The sequence below is a fragment of the Tachypleus tridentatus genome, chromosome 6, assembly GCF_004210375.1.
Source record: "Tachypleus tridentatus isolate NWPU-2018 chromosome 6, ASM421037v1, whole genome shotgun sequence".
Classification (NCBI taxonomy): Eukaryota; Metazoa; Arthropoda; class Merostomata; order Xiphosura; family Limulidae; genus Tachypleus; species Tachypleus tridentatus.
Genome location: NC_134830.1, coordinates 61,910,521 through 61,927,404, shown reverse-complemented (window position 1 = coordinate 61,927,404; position 16,884 = coordinate 61,910,521). Strand labels below are relative to the sequence as shown.

Sequence of the window (16,884 nt, the reverse complement as noted above, 5' to 3'; positions counted from 1 at the left end):
CCATATTACATTGCATTAGACCGACATTACATTATTGAGACACTTTTAAGGACTGGGTAACCTAAAGCCATTTTCTACACAGGTGACCCATGGTCTCCACATCTGATACTTTTTCGGTTATGAGGCCATTTCAGATCTTTGACTTATCGTGATTGGCCAATTATCTTGAAAGACCTAAAATATATTACATGACACCGAGTGAAGTGCAGCAGTTGAAGAGAAAGAACATCACTTAGTTTGTATAACGTTTCTTCACGAGTGAAAGCAATCATGGATAAAAATGTGGCCACAATGGACACTTCTAACATTTTGACTAGGCGTAATTCATGAAAAGGAACCTATGGTGAAAATTGTGATTGGTAATGAATTTTTTGTTTGCTATCTGTGCTCTATCCACCACGGGTGAACAGAATAAGCCTATCTCTATTTCTCTCTTTTTTTTTTCTCATTTCTCCTCAACTATTAACATTTCATACATAAATGTGATGTAATATTATGTTGAATTTACTTTAATTTAAATTTAATAGATTTTTATGAAGTGAAAATGTATTGACATTATGACTGTATGCAATATATATACTATAAAAATGCAATATTGTACTTTATAATATATCAAAGAGAAAAAAATCACTTATAGGTATCAAACTTCCTGGAGAAAAAATAATAAAATACAATTTGCTGACTTTACTTTAATCTCACTGTACTTAAGTATTTTAATTTAAGCCTAATTCTTTTTCACAGATGGCATAATATTATTTTATATGCTAAGCTTACTACTTGCTTTTTCACACAAAACATTCAAATTCTACATAAATGCCTTTTGTGGGAGATTGGCTGCATGATGTATTAGTTATATTTATAATAAATAAGCTACAACTAAATAAACCTGTATATTCTAATAAAACAAAATTACAATTTCTAGGGCCCCGGCATGGCCAGGTGGGTTAAGGCGTTCTACTCGCAATCTAAGGATCGCGGGTACGAATTTCCGTCTCACCAAATATGCTTGTACCTTCAGTTGTGGGGGCGTTATAAGTGACGGTCAATCCCTTAATTCGTTGGTAAACGAGTAGCCCAAGAGTTGGCAGTGAGTGGTTATAACGAGCTGTCTTTCCTTTATTCTTACACTGGTAAATTAAGGACAGCTAGCACAGATAGCCCTCGTGTAGCTTTGCGCGAAATTCAAAAACAAACAAACAATTTCCAGGTTCAACCAATATTCCGTGTCATGCAAGTGTTCTACCAGTTAGGCTGATTTGACCTTAATCTCATTTTACACAATATATTTTATAATTTGAGCCTTACTTTTTCCTCGTAGTCTATTTCATGACAGATGGCATAATTGTATTTTATAGGTTATGTCTACTGTTTGCTTTATCGCATATGGCATTCTAATTTTGCATATATTTCTTTTGTATGTGAGGTTAAACATATGATGCAATAGCAGATGTATATTTAATGATCCATAACCAAATAGGCTTATACTACTATATTATAAATTAAATGTTAACTCAAACTTACCAAGAAATGTCAAGACTACGTAAGTTTATTTGTGTAATGTATATGTTAACGGTAAAATTACTAGTTTGGCTAGCAAACGATAAACGCATATATCAACATAAAACTGTCGTTTTGCTCACCTTTACGTAGTTCGTATGACATGTACAGTTAACGCTGTAGACAAACAAACAATCAAGTATACAAACAAACGGAGTAAATTTAAATTATATATATGAGTTGAATTTAAGTAATACTATAGAAACTGTATTTTCAAGAAAGCATTCGAGTGATAATTGTTTATACCATTTTATAAACTACAACAGTATTTGTTTTTAACTGGATAAAATACGAATAGTAATGTAACTGTAGTGGAATTACTTACCAGACCTATGTATATATGTGACCTAGTTTGTGATTAAAAAATGGACGTTTTGACCTTCATTATAAAATTTCGGACACATAAGGAACAAACTTTATTATTTCTTCAAGATCATCGAGATAAATTTTTTATTCTTTAATTTAATTTCAATATCCACGCATCCAATATTAAACCAAGCGCCTGAATATGTGAATAAAAGTTCTGTGTCTCATCGAATTTCTTAGTTTTAAGTTTTGTGTACTGATATTTATGGCTTATTCGCATAGTTACCTATGAACTAGTTTAGCTTACAATTACATTTAGTTTTCAAAAGGTCTGTGGGCATGTATAAGATAACTTTCATATAAAATATTAAAACTATATATATATATAATCTATGCCAACATATCCACTTAGTGGAAGCCATAAAGTATACTTCCAAATGAAAATCTAGTTGTATATTTAGAACAACAGACTTGTATTGAATGTTGTCATTATCTACATAGCCATGTGAAAGGCTGTTTCCTTTTTTAATTTCTATTATCCTTAATTCTACCCATAAATTATTGAAGTCTCTACATTCTACACGAAATATGTTATTCAAACTACAGTAAAGTCGTGAGTTATCGGATCGGAAAACTTACACAAATCGTCTACATGTATAAAGCATATGATCTTTCTCTTTATAACGCATTTTGAAACAGATTTCTTAAAATATTGGGCACAACAAATTAATTAATGGAGTGTAATACTTAGCAACGCACCACTTTGCGTTTTGTCAAATAGCACTATATAATCAGGTAGATGGGTCACCAAAACAAACAAAGGAGACCGCGCGAGTCATGTTTTTGGAAAATGACTTCAAATCTTTTATGACTATTTTATGGAAGATGACAAAACTTTATTTAACTGTTTAGGCCTATTGTTTCCTTTTCTGCACATGACAGCCTAATTAATTTTATCAAAGAACTAGAATAACGTTTTCAAAACAGATTTTGTTTTACTGTATAAACTATAAAAAATGAGTACACAATACTTACAATTTGTGTTTTGCCAAAAGGTAGTTGTTGATCCAATATCGTATTTTCTATGTTTATAAAACATTATGTTTCCTTGCGGAACATTTTGATTCACTTTAAAATACAAAATAGAGATACCAGATTCTCATTAAGTGGGTGAGACATATGGTAAATGTAACATTTGTGCTAAAATAATACAGCAAATAGCCCGATGTGGCTTTGCTATAAGAAAAACACAAATTTAAAATAAACGATGTTGTTGTTGTTTTGAATTAAGCACAAAGCTGCACAATGGACTATCTGTGCTAACCACGGGTATCGAAACCTGGTTTTTAGCGTTGTAAGTCCGCAGACATACCGCTGAGCCACTAGGGGGCTAAAATAAACGAAACTCTGTTATTTTAAAGTTGAATTTCTTTTTGATATGAAGTAAACTGCTTAAATAATAACAAACAAGTAGAATAAAATACTCACCTACAAGTAAAATAGAATAATCACCTACAAATAAAATAACTATTGATCCCTTTTGCGTCGATCATTGATAGAGGCCAATTTGTACTTCAAACTGTTCGGGTAATTCACAATTCAAGTAAACCTTCACGTATAGGAGTCTAATAAAAAGTGGATGAAAATAAAACTTAAAATGGTTCATTGAGCAACTTTTTAAAAAATATATGTGAAATTGGATTCAGAATCTCTCTTGGTTTGTTTTTGCGAAAAGCGAAATATTTTTTTATGTTATGCAAACAAATTAGACCAGTGTTTGTATGTTGTTACGTATTATAATTGACACTCACACAATATTCTTTTGTAAGACAGATATATTTTATTATACAAACAACCATATAATTTATAATAACGGTTATTACTAATAGTTATTACAAAAAATGATTTATATACAACAGTTTTACAAAGTTAGGGACAATACTGAGTATTATATCTGGTCTAGAACTGAATATTTTATCCACTATTCAGGTTCATGACGAGTGAATTAATTCTGAGTTGATATTGTCATACTTCGTTTAAGCTAGCTAGTTTGATTGGCCTTACACTGGTTAAAGCTCACTTCTTACCGATGAATATATTTAATGTCCTCGTAGAATTGCAAACATCCAAATTAGTTCACTTAAGTTAAACGGTTTGTATTGTTCGAAATCTATCAGTGTTTCTGGTCAAATTCTGTAGTTTTCTAATTAACCACGATTATTGTTTCCGAGGCATTTAGCACACTGTCTATAGCTAACCAATAGTATTATATTACTTTCTCTCGGCTAACTGCTTTTATATAAATCACGCGAGATTCAAGAGCGTTGAACAACATTCGAACACACTAGTGTTTTCGTAAAACAAATATTGTTGATTCTTACTCTCAAGAATCTTATACAAATTCAGTGAACGGATGAGACTTGTGCAGTACACATCCAACAATATACATCACATGCATAAAAAATACACTGAAACAAACGTAGGTATTAAAATAACATTGAAATCAGAAAAAGGCGAATATTGTCCTTCCCTCTTCAGCACCGAGGAACACCTGTCATTGCCTCTGAATGTGAATTTGCGTTACATGTTGTTTGTCTTTATTAATGCAACTTTTCTGTGTGCGTAAGTGCGTGTTTGTTTTGTACGACCTCCTGAAATACATAAATCAAACATTTTACTATAACTAACAATCCTCTATTGTTAGAAGAATAATGTGGGTATGTAGTAATTTGATTACAATGTGATTCTTTCAGTTTCTAAACTAATATAACTTTATTGTTGTTTCACGTGTATTGTTTATTAGTGAACTAAATATATGACAAAATTGTTTTGGTTGATTGCATTTTTTTTCGCGAAATATCGCGGGAAAATAAACTGAGTAATTTTTATCGATCAAACAAGATTACGAGTTAGATTAAAATACTATTACCATACTGTTTAATGTTGATTTTAAAATATGAGAAAACCACTTATTTAATACGATTACGCTAGAATTGTTGCTATAGGAAAATAATACAGTTTTGTATATATGGAATACAAGTTACGAAAGCAGTGTTACCTGCTCGCTATTTTTTGTGTGGTTGGTATTGTTTTTATGTTAATAAAAATGTTTACTTTTAATAACATTTCATTACGTCTTCACCGTTTTGAAAATTACGATGTTATAGGCTCTAATTTACTTAACATATTTCGCGTAGAATGTTGGGAGTTTAAGAATTTATGGGTAAAATTAAGTATAATAAGACGTAAATATGAGAATACTCCTTCGCATGGCTGTCTAGATAATGACAGAATTGAATACAAGTCTATCGTCCAGTATATGAAATTCCATTTTTGTTTGGACATATTGCATTGCCTTCACTAAGTGATATGTGTTTGAATAGAATAAAATAGTTTGAATATTTCATGTAACCGTTATCTCAGACACAGTTCTTTTCAAGTCTACACTGATTAAATTTTAAGACGAACTAGTGTATGAACAATCACGTAAGTAGGCCGTAAAGGTTAGTACACAAAATCCAAAATTGTAATAAAGTCGATGAAACATAAAATATTCCACTTGAATATTTAAGCGTTTGGTTTAGTTTGGAATACGTAAATATTGAAACAAAGGTACGAGATAAAAAATTCAACGTGATGGCATTACAGAAATAATAAAAAAATCGTGTATATATCATTTTTCTAATTGAGGTCAAACCAGAGTTCATTAATGACGTCTACTTTTGTAATGACAGACTAGGGCACGTGTGCGTTAGTTGAATAAATAATCCGACCAAAATTACGTTGTTAATAGTATTTTTAAAATTAAAAACAGATAACATCGTATTGTATCAGGTGATATTACCAAATAACAATTGTTTATCATTTGAAAGGGTAATTGAACATACTAGCTTATTTCTATTTGTCTGAAAGGCGCTTCGTCTACTTAGTTTTAGAATGTCATGACATATGACATAGGGATGTGCGTATTAAGTTATAGGTCAAAAGGTTTAAGGTTCGAGCCTCGAAATTAAGTTTCAGCTGTTATAGCATGATAATTAATATAACTTTTCCGTTAAAAGTAGCCGTGTAAATGGCAGGTGTTGCATAAGGATTGCTACCACTCTGGTCAGCAGTTTTAAATTAAGGACGGCTCTGCTTTTAATTTAGGGGTCTCTGACGTGAACATCTAACCCATAAGATGTTATTCAGGTTGGCATACCAAATATCAGATTTCTCATTTGCAGGTTAGGCTTAACGATCAGCCTTGAAACTTTAACTGATTGTGTTGTTGTAGTAAAAGTTACTACATTAGTTTTTGAACTTTCAATAAATTGTGGCCCGGCATGGCTTGGTGGTTGAGGCACTCGACTCGTCGCGGGTTCGAATCCCCGTCACACCAAACATGCTTGCCCTTTCAACCGTGGGAACGTTATATGTTACGGTCAATCCCACTATTCGTTGGTAAAAGAGTAATCCAAGAGTTGGCGGTGGGCGGTGATGACTAGCTGCCTTCCTTCTACTAGACTTACACTGCTAAATTAGAGATGGCTAGTGCAGGTAGCCCTCATGCACCTTTGCGCGAGATTCAAAACAAACAAACAATTAATAAATTGTTTTTGTCACTCATTTTGTGAATCTATCGATTACTACATCACCAGCTTGCAGGATAAGCAATAAAACGTTGAATTTATTAATATCGATTTAAAGCTATTACAGTTTGTTTGAATTTCGCGCAAAGCTACACAAGGGCTATCTGCGCTAGCCATCCCTAATTTAGCAGTGTAAGAGTAGAGGGAAGGCAGCTAGTCATCTTCACCCACCGCCATCTCTTGGGCTATTTTTTTCACCAAAGAAGAGTGGGATTGACTGTAACGTTATAACGCTCTCCACGGTTAAAAGGGCAAGCATGTTTGGTGCGATGGGATTCGAACCCTCGAATCACGAGTCGAGGGCTTTAACCACCTGGCCATGGCGGGCCAACTATTACAGAGTTTAAAATATATTTCAATTGTCTTATTTCAAAACTGCAAATTTCAATATATTCAATATTTCAAAACAAGAAGTGAGAGTGTATAAAGAATTTTTATCTATTTTTTCGTTGATTAATTTTATTATTATGAATAATACTTTAACCCATTGTTTTCTTGTATTTCTTCCTTTAATAGTTATTACTCATTTATATAAAGAAGCCTTCATTCTTAATACACTCTGCATCAGCTGTTATTTATTTTTTGTTAATGACTTACTTTCATTTTTGTAATAGTTTTCAGTCTGGCATAAATTATTTTACCTCTCCATTGACACAACAGTATGTCAGTGGACTTAAAACGCTATAATCCGGGTTTCTATACCCATGAATGGCAGAGCACAGATAGCTCATTGTGTTGCTTTGTGCTGACTTACAAGCAACAACAACGTAAATTATTTCATCGTTTAATCTTTATTAGCATAAATATGTACACCTGTCAAACGTTGAACATATTACATACGTAGCGCCCTGCATTATTAGAATGGGGACTTCCAAGTGGTGGAGATAAATAATACAGCCTTCGTATTGGGGAATTAACTGATTATGTTATTGTAGTAAAAGTTAATACATTAGTTTTTGAACTTTCAATAAATTGTGGCCCGGCATGGCTTGGTGGTTGAGACACTCGACTCCTAATCCGAGGGTGGCGGGTTCGAATCCCCGTCACACCAAACATGATCGCCCTTTCAATCGTGGGGGCAATATAAGTGACGGTTGCTAAAAGAGTAGTCCAAGAGTTGGCGGTGGGTGTTGATGACTATCTGCCTTTCCTCTAGTCTTACACTGTTAAATTGGGGATAGCTAGCGCAGATAACTCTTGTGTAGTTTTGCGCGAAATTCAAACTAAAATTGTTTCTAAGATATTCGTTTTGTTTTATACCACTTGTTTTTTTTTATGCTATCTCCGTTAACAGTATTGGTTAGAATGTTTCTTGTATCTATGTTTAATTTTATTATAATTATATTTTTAGTAATGGAGATTATTTTGCCCTGTTAGCTTTGCTTATGGATTTAGAGCTTATCTAAATCTTCCAAAGTCGCTGAATCTGAGATTTTATTACGATTACTGCTGAAAATATGGCTAACGGTGAGAGTATCCAAACTGACGAACATATGCATTCTAATCTTTATAAGTAAGAACATAAGAGCAGCATACTTTATTAGCTATACTCAGCTTCGGCTTGATGTTTAGCTTTGATCTATGTAGGCAGATCTCTTTAATTAAAAGTTAATATTAATAAAACTAAAACTTTTGTCCAATAACAAGTGGATAAAACTTTGCTTTAATATTGTTCGTGAGCATTCGTTTGCATAAATCACTATCTTTTTAAAGGTGCTCCAAGAATTCATTTTTAAAATGTTATTTAAACCATTATAATTTTTAAAAGTTAGATGTTTTACTAACAAAATGAAGTTTCAACTTTCGTTTTTGTCGTAACTGGTATATCGTTTTCAGTCTTCAAATGGAGATTTTAAGTAATTGATATAAACAATATCATTTTGTTAATGGAGAAAAAAACCGAAACCAAATTAGGGTGATACCAAGTTAAATTTCATCCTTTCTAGGTAAGAAGTTCGTATATCTTAAAGCAACGCAGAAAAAACTTCAACGTGCAAAAATACACTTTGAAAATTTTTACGTTATTTGATTGGTTGTTTCTTGGCCTTACTGGTCTGTCGCTGGCTGCAGAACTCCAGATGGTCAATAATTCACAGTACTAGAGTATTATAGCTAGCCTCTTGCCTTTCCATTTATGCAATAGTACTCTTGAACCCTTTGGTTTTTCCCTGTATGAAAAAAAAAAAGTCTTGTGGTAGATAGTAACTCATAAGAAATGTTCTATTTAAAACATGGTTCTGCTGATGTGGAAGTGCTGGTTATAATGTGTAATTATCGCTAGATGTTAAATGAATTTTATGGTGGCGATAAATATAATATGCATACATATTTTCGGAATTCATAGAATAACGGTTAAGTTTTGCGTGAGGCACTTGAAAACTGTAATTTTGTGATGATCGTATCGAGACATTACTTTAAGTTTTCTCCCCTTCCGCGTCTTAGCATTATAATTTGTCGTTTTAAGAAAGCCAATGACAGGTGGTATTTCTTCTCATTGCTGGCTTCATATGAATTAATTAACAGGTTGAACTCAGTAAAACAAATTACACGGTAACATCAGTACTCATCAGAGCATTAAAAGTCTGAGGGATAGAATCTAAATAGCAAGAATGAGTCATATGCTGCTCAGTGCAGTTGACAATCGTCACTTTTGTCTGCACTGAAGATTCTGGGTTTTTCCACTTATTCAGAAGTTTGCTTGGTTTCTTCCAGTACCCTACACTGGTAATGTGCATTCAATGTAATCGAAATAGTTTAAGTTATTTTCATCACAAAATTTTATGTGTGTATTGTTGTCAAGTACAAAAATATTACTAAAATCATACGATGAACTTAAGTTCGTCTTAAGTAATAATGTTAAAAATTGATAAAGTCTTACGACACGTAGTTGTAGAGTTCATTAGTTGTTTTTTTTTATGGTGTGAGCAGAACTGAACGATTGTATTTAACTGATGTTTCCTTTTTGTTTCAGCGGAATCCTCACCTAATGGAAGACATTGTATCACCTCTGAACACAGTCCGTTCTTTGACAGGTAGGTTTTAAATCAAGAGAAGCTCTAGATAGTGTAAGGTAGCACTAAACCTATTTCCTTTTTATAGTCGGTAGTTAAACTGTTTGCGGGCAAACAAGCAGATTACAACAGATGGGTCGTATAATGCTTTTAATACGTAAAATCCTGTCGTCGTACGAACTTCAGGCATAAAATAAAAACGACGCCTATTAGTTCACTTGCGCACAATAACGTAGACGTTCGATTGGCACTCGTATTTTTTCGTACACGCAGGCAAACTGTTTAGCAATCATTTTGATTCATCAAAAATAAATAACGATTAAAACATTCGCAGAAATAAATGAAATAAATATAAGATTTATGACTCCTTGTGGTTTCTTTAAATAATCTATATATATATAAAGCAGAAAAAATCTGTGTATCTGTCTATTTGTCCGTTATCTAAGTACTTTTAGATCTCTGGGATACTCCCAACCAAATTTTGTGTTATGGTAATTTGGAAAAGGGAGCATGTTAATAGAGGTTTACAACCCTCTGTACTCAAAATCGTAGCTGTTAACTACTTCACAAACAGCGCAACGTCCTTGAACCAAACCAAAAAACAAACCTTAAATTTTCTGTAGCTCGGCATGGCCAGGTGGGTTAAGGCGTTCGACTAGTAATACGATGGTCGCGGGTTCGAATCCCCGTCCCACCAAACATGCTCGCCCTTTCAGCCGTGGGGGCGTTATAATGTGCAGCCAATCCCACTATTCGTTGGAAAAAATGAGCACAAGAGTTGGCGGTGGTTGGTGATGACAAGCTGCCTGTCCTGTAGTCGTAAACTGCTAAATTATGAACGGCTAGCGCAGATAGCCCTCGTGTAGCTTTGCGCGAAATTCAAAAACAAACAAACAAATTTTCTGTAATACAACATACACACAGAGGGAGTAGGGCACACGAACGTCTTATGTATCTCAGACATTGCACTAGTTCTTTCTGTGGAGGAATTAGATGAAAAATATAACCGCCACTATTACAGTCACCATCAGGCTCAAATGAACAGCTGTTTCTTGAGTTACAGCCACTTCATTCTTTGACCCGTGACCTGAAAACTTCATAATGTAAGACGGTTTTACGGCCAACGACCGTCAATTAATTAATTAGCTGAAACAGTGTGGAAGGACATTGAAACTGGGTGTTGAAAGTGGGTAACATAAAGCACCCCTACCACCACTACTTTGCCCGATACCTCTTCGTGAAGTCACCCTAACAATAGCACAGTGTTTACCATGTTTTAAGTATATACATAGAGAGTTCTTAAAGCTATACAGATCATTCGGTGAGGTAATAATGGACACTGTAATAACACGTTATGCTATAAATAATTTGTGTGAAAGTTAGAATTTTTACGTTATTTATCATACCATTCATCCCCACAATTTTATAATTCCTAGCGCAGTCAAACGATGGACAGCTCAGACTGTGTTTCATAAATAATGTAGTTTATTATTGTGTTAAATTAAAACTTGTACATATGTCTCTCTGGGATCAGCGAACATTGAATTGAAATATCAACAAGGGTGTCAAACTTTCTTCCTGAAGTATCACTAGGTTTGATAATGTTTTATTTTATTTCGTATGTATCCCACAGTTAATTCGGTTGAGTGTAATATTGTCAATGATTTCCATTTTAGCGTGCAATTTATTCATGTAAAACAACATGTAAGTGATTCATGTGGGTGAATTATTGATGTTACTATCACACATAAAAACATCTGGACTTTACAAAACGTTTTGTGTAGTATGTCAGAAGCCTATATGTAGGTGTATGTGTGAAAGTATATACTTTTACGTTAGGAAAGAGAATTGTATATATTGTAAAGAACAAAATTAGATTAAACAAATATAAATGACCCAGAGGACCTTATTAACAATTGTATATTCCGTGCGACCTATACCTTCCAAAAGCTGCTAATCAAATATATGTAATTGCCAGTCATGACTTTTTATGCCCCAGGGTAAAAGTTAATTTAAGGAGTGAAAGTCCTTGATTGCCTCCTGTTATAAACAAAGTGCAGAAAACTATTATTATTAAGATGCCAGTTCTGTAACTCCGGATATATTACGACAAGTATTATTAGAAATGGAAATGGGCTTTTCTCCTGCAGTTGAAAAAACAAACCAAAAACAATACGTAGTAAAATTTACGTTGACCAAACAAAACATTTGAGATTTAGAATGAATCAGTTTCATGTTAGAGTCTATTAACATGCTCGAAACACTTTCACGTGTTTTATTTTCCATTTGGATTTTCGATAATCCACAAAAAGCTTATTTTGTGAAAGGTGTATTATAAAAAAGATTGAAAGTTTTTAGTCTTATTTAAACAAGTTAGGTAACTCAGAGCATCTTCTTTATGTGTCAAACAACAAAACTGTAAATACCTGGAAGCAGGGGTGTGAGTGTAATTTCCAGAACAAAAAGATACGTATTAGAACTAAGGATTCTAGTGGCTGTTTATTCCTCAAAACCTTCTGTTCCGAAGATATAATAAATCCAGGTGATATAAATAGACGTAAAACTTTAAACAATTGGATGAAGATGATGGTCTTCCCATATTAATTCAACTTCGTATTGATTTGGTTTGTTTTTTAATTTCGCGCAGCTACACGAGGGCTATCTGCGCTAACCGTCCCTAATTTAACAGCGTAAGACTAGCGGGCAGGCAGCTAGTCATCACCACCCACCGCCAACTCTTGGGTTACTCTTTCACCAACGAATAGTGGGATTAACCGACACATTATAACGCCATCACGGCTGAAAGAGCAAGCACGTTTGATGTGACGGAGATTCGAACCAGCGGCCTTCAAATTACAATTCGAGTGCCTTAACCACCTGGCCATTCCGGGCCATCAAATTCGTATTTGTCGCGTGACATTTCTCTCCTAGAAACATTAGAGTATTCACCACAATATTAATGGGAACAGCATACGCGCATGTACTTATAGAGGCAGTATGCTGGTGTTACACTAACGGTTGGATAACAGCCACTGACAATATAAACAGTTAGCAAATGACTATACTCTGAAGCATTCATTTATGAATATTACACAAAGGTACATTAATTATAGTATCTAAGGAACAGCTCGCATAATTTCACAGCATATTATTACCTTTATTGATTCAAAGAAAAGTTTATATGCGAGTGAAAGTAGAATTAAATTTATTCGGAACAGATATAAACTCCACAACTTGCCATGTCCAACATCTGAACCTAATACTCATTATGAATTGTACTCCACAACTTGCCGTGTCCAACATCTGAACCTAATATTCATTATGAGATTGTACTCCACAACTTGCCGTGTCCAACATCTGAATCTAATACTCATTATGAGATTTTATTTTACAACTTGCCATGTCCAACATCTGAACCTAATACTCATTATGAGATTAAACTCCACAACTTGTCGTGTCCAACATCTGAACCTAATACTCATTATGAGATTTTACTTCACAACTTGCCATGTCCAACATCTGAACCTAATACTCATTATGAGATTAAACTTCACAACTTGCCATGTCCAACATCTGAACCTAATACTCATTATAAGATTAAACTCCACAACTTGTCGTGTCCAACATCTGAACCTAATACTCATTATGAGATTGTACTTCACAACTTGCCATGTCCAACATCTGAACCTAATACTCATTATGAGATTGTACTCCACAACTTGCCATGTCCAACATCTGAAACTAATACTCATTATGAGATTAAACTCCACAACTTGCCATGTCCAACATCTGAACCTAATACTCATTATGAGATTGTACTCCACAACTTGCCATGTCCAACATCTGAACGTAATACTCATTATGAGATTGTATTTGCACTCAGTGAAAGAGAAAAGAAAGCCTAAAGCTTATAACAAAGAAGACCAATATAATTCGATCGCTGTTATAAAAATACTTAATATTAAATATAAAACTTATATTCTGAAGTGGGCGGTAACATACCTGTAACAACTTTGATGTCGAGCCCACCTACCATGTAAAGAATGAAAAATGGAATTTACTATCATACCTCAAAAATGTGGTAACATACCCTTCCTTCTCCCTTACAAATATTCTCTTAGAATAGGAGGTCAGTTGTGTGAATAATTATAAGTATCCAAGCCTGATATCATTAGCGAAGACATCCTTGGCGTGCGATGAATACACAAAGAAGCAAGTTGTGAGAGAAGTAGCTAATAATCGAGAAGGTAATAATTGAATGTGATATTTTTATACATTTTTATACATATATTCTGTATTATTATTTAATTTGAATTTTAGTGACGTTGAATATTAAATAAATATTCGTTTGTTTTTAGAATTTAGTACAAAGCTGCACTGTGGGCTATCTGTGCTCTGCCCACCGCGAGTATCGACACCGGGTTTCTAGTGATGTGAGTCCGCAAACATGACATACCACTGTATCACTGGGAGTCAACATTTATGTTAAAAAATAAAAAGTCTTACAACCAAAGTCGTACATTAGAAAAATATAATTATTTTATTAAAAGACCCCCTAGGTACGCTAGCCAACCCTAGGTTTGAAGCCATAGACAAGGGGGAATATAGCTGGCCAACACGTTCTAACTCTTGGGCTACTCTTTTTACCAATGAACAGTGGGATTGATTCTATAACTTGAAGGGCGAACATGCTCAGTAATGGGATTCGAACCCGCGATCCGTGGATTGCGAGTCCAAAGCTCCAATTATGAAATATTATTTTTGTAGGAGAGAGGCGCTCCTTTATCGAAGGAATTCAACAGGTCAAACAGGCTAATTTAGATTCGTAAATCTGTCACGATAGATCGTGAGAAAGGGGTAAATGTGAGCAATACATGTTTTTCAAGAATGAGAAAAAGAAGCAATTTCGAATTGACGAGAAACAGAAGAAGAGAAGAATGCGGAGGATAAAGAGGATACATTATCGCAATTTCCAGAATGTTTACATTCTAAGTTTCATAGTTTCAAAGTAGAAGATAGCTAAAAGTCGAAGCTAAAGGCGATAGTCGAACGGAGGGCGGAAATTGTTCTTGACTTCCGTTTGTTTACCTCCTACTCTTCGACTTATAAGAGGGCGCTAGCGAGGATACAACTGCAAAGTATTTACTCTAATTTTACACTTGTTGCGTAGGGAGCCTGAACTTGAAAATTAATTTGGTTCGTTTTGAAGTTTCCGCAAAGCTACACATGTACTAGCCGTTCCTAATTTAGCAGTAAAAGACTATAAAAAAATGAAGCTAGTAATGACCAACGAGTGATGGCATTGAACGTTATATTATAATGCCGCCTCAACTAAAATAATAAGTATGTTTGGTGATATAGGATTCGACCTCGCAACCCGCTGATTGCAAGTCGAGCGCTGTAACCGCGTGGCACCAAACCTGATAAATCAACAACTTGAAGAAATTTAAATAATTCAGTTAAATTACACTATGCAACAACATTTTTACTTTTACTTGTTTCTGAGTGGAAAGTGTTATTTCCCAATTGCTTATGCCTAAAGTAAATGGAAAACACCTATTTTTCTCTTTAAACTTTGCTTTTCTGACCTGGGAGCGTATAACGAAAACATGATGGGACACTATATTTGGGGGCTAATACGTGAAAGTGATTTACATTACAGTCGCAAATCTCGAAAAACTACTCACTTCTAAACATTTTTGAATAACTTTAGTATAAATACATGTAAATCTTAATTAATATGTTGTTTTATTCAAACCTTATGTAAATGAAAATATGCAAATTTGCCCGTTTTTACATAGAAAATAGGTTAATTTCTAAATTTCATTATCCAGGTCACAAAAGCAAAGTTTGAAGGGAATGATGGCCATTTTCTGTACTTTTACAACATAAGCAGTTAAGAAATAACACATACTATCCAGGAACAAAATTTGTGTTACATAGTGTTATCCTAGAGTATTAGTGTTCACTTCTGTATACATTATTCTGTATTGTTTAACTTTGTGAATGAAAATAGTTTCAATGGTATAACTGGGAAAAATTGCGTGTCTGTTAAAAAATAAGTTAAATATAACAACATATGTTTTATATACTTAATCCTTTTTTTATTTGTTTGTTTTTTGAATTTTGCGCTAAGCTACACGAGGGCTAACTGCGCTAGCCGTACCTAATTTAGCAGTCTAAGACTAGAAGGAAGGCAGCTAGCTAGTCACCACTACCCATCGTAACTTTTACCAACGAATAGTGGGATTGACCATCGAATTATTACGCCTCCACGGCTGAAAGGATGAACACATTTGGTGTGACGGGGATTCGAACTCTCAACCCTCGGATTACGAGTCGAGTGCCTCAGCCACCTGGCTATGACAGGCCTTTATTTGTTTTAAAACATATTTTATTTACAGCTAATTTGATTTGATGTGTTATATTCGAAATTTACATTTATTTTGCAGTAACTGCCTTTAACTTTGTAATAAAATTTGTCATACATTCCGTTTAATATAATTATTTTAGAACATTTCATGTTGTCAGAACGTAAGCTAACATACTCACCAGATTCACACAAAAAATGATTATTTGGGATTTTGTAAATATAAGAGTTAAAATAAAAAATCCGTTCGGTTACAAATTACTGTGTAAAACCATGCAAAATTACATGCGTGAACTCGACTTTCTAAAGTCAGGTAGGTAGCTTTTACTTTCAAACTCCATGTTTTCAACACGCAATAACTGTTACTTTCATGCGTGTCTAATTCTGAGATAACGTTTATTGTCACATGCCATACTGAAAAGTTGTGGTTAAGTGGTTAATGTTTATCCTGCCCGTAATGTGAACTCGAGGGTTCAAGGCTCTTGCCCCTTTGCTGAAAAAAAATGTGTTGCGCACATTAGGACCACGAGTGCACTGTAAGTCTAACAGTGAAATCTTACAATTTGGTTGAATAACGGAAACCCAAGAGTTGATGATTGGATCCGTTGACTATATGGTTTTTTTACAGTTTGTCAATTCAAAATTGTGGTTGGGCTATCCACAACTAGCTAGTTCTAAATTTACTCTCTAAGCTCACAATAGAAACGAACTCTTAAGTGTGGATCTAATATTTATCATTAAGTAATAATATTCAAACATATTTTAAGTTTTGTAATTTCCCGTAAATCTAATTCACCCACGCTAGCTGTCTCTCATTTAGAAGTGATGGAATAGAAGAAAGGTAGCTAGTCAACACCACCCACCGCCAGATCTTGGGCTACGTTTTTACTAACAAAAGAGGGATTGACAGTACGTTAAATAACAATGCCCCACGACTAAAAGAAAAGAGCATATTCGGTGACGGGATTCGACGGGACTGTTTGAAATATAAGACATTGCTAGGACTTAA

At 34.1% G+C, this 16,884-nt stretch overlaps 1 protein-coding gene across 2 annotated transcripts in view; it reads left to right on the top strand.

Annotated features, from left to right (window-relative positions):
* LOC143252663 (rap guanine nucleotide exchange factor 4-like) overlaps positions 1 to 16,884 on the top strand; it is a 244,860-nt gene that overhangs the window by 110,641 nt on the left and 117,335 nt on the right. For both annotated transcript variants that reach the window (XM_076505155.1, XM_076505156.1), the window contains one exon: positions 9,466 to 9,526. In XM_076505155.1, the coding sequence (XP_076361270.1) occupies positions 9,466 to 9,526 (61 nt within the window). The remainder of the gene's footprint in view (positions 1 to 9,465; positions 9,527 to 16,884) is intronic.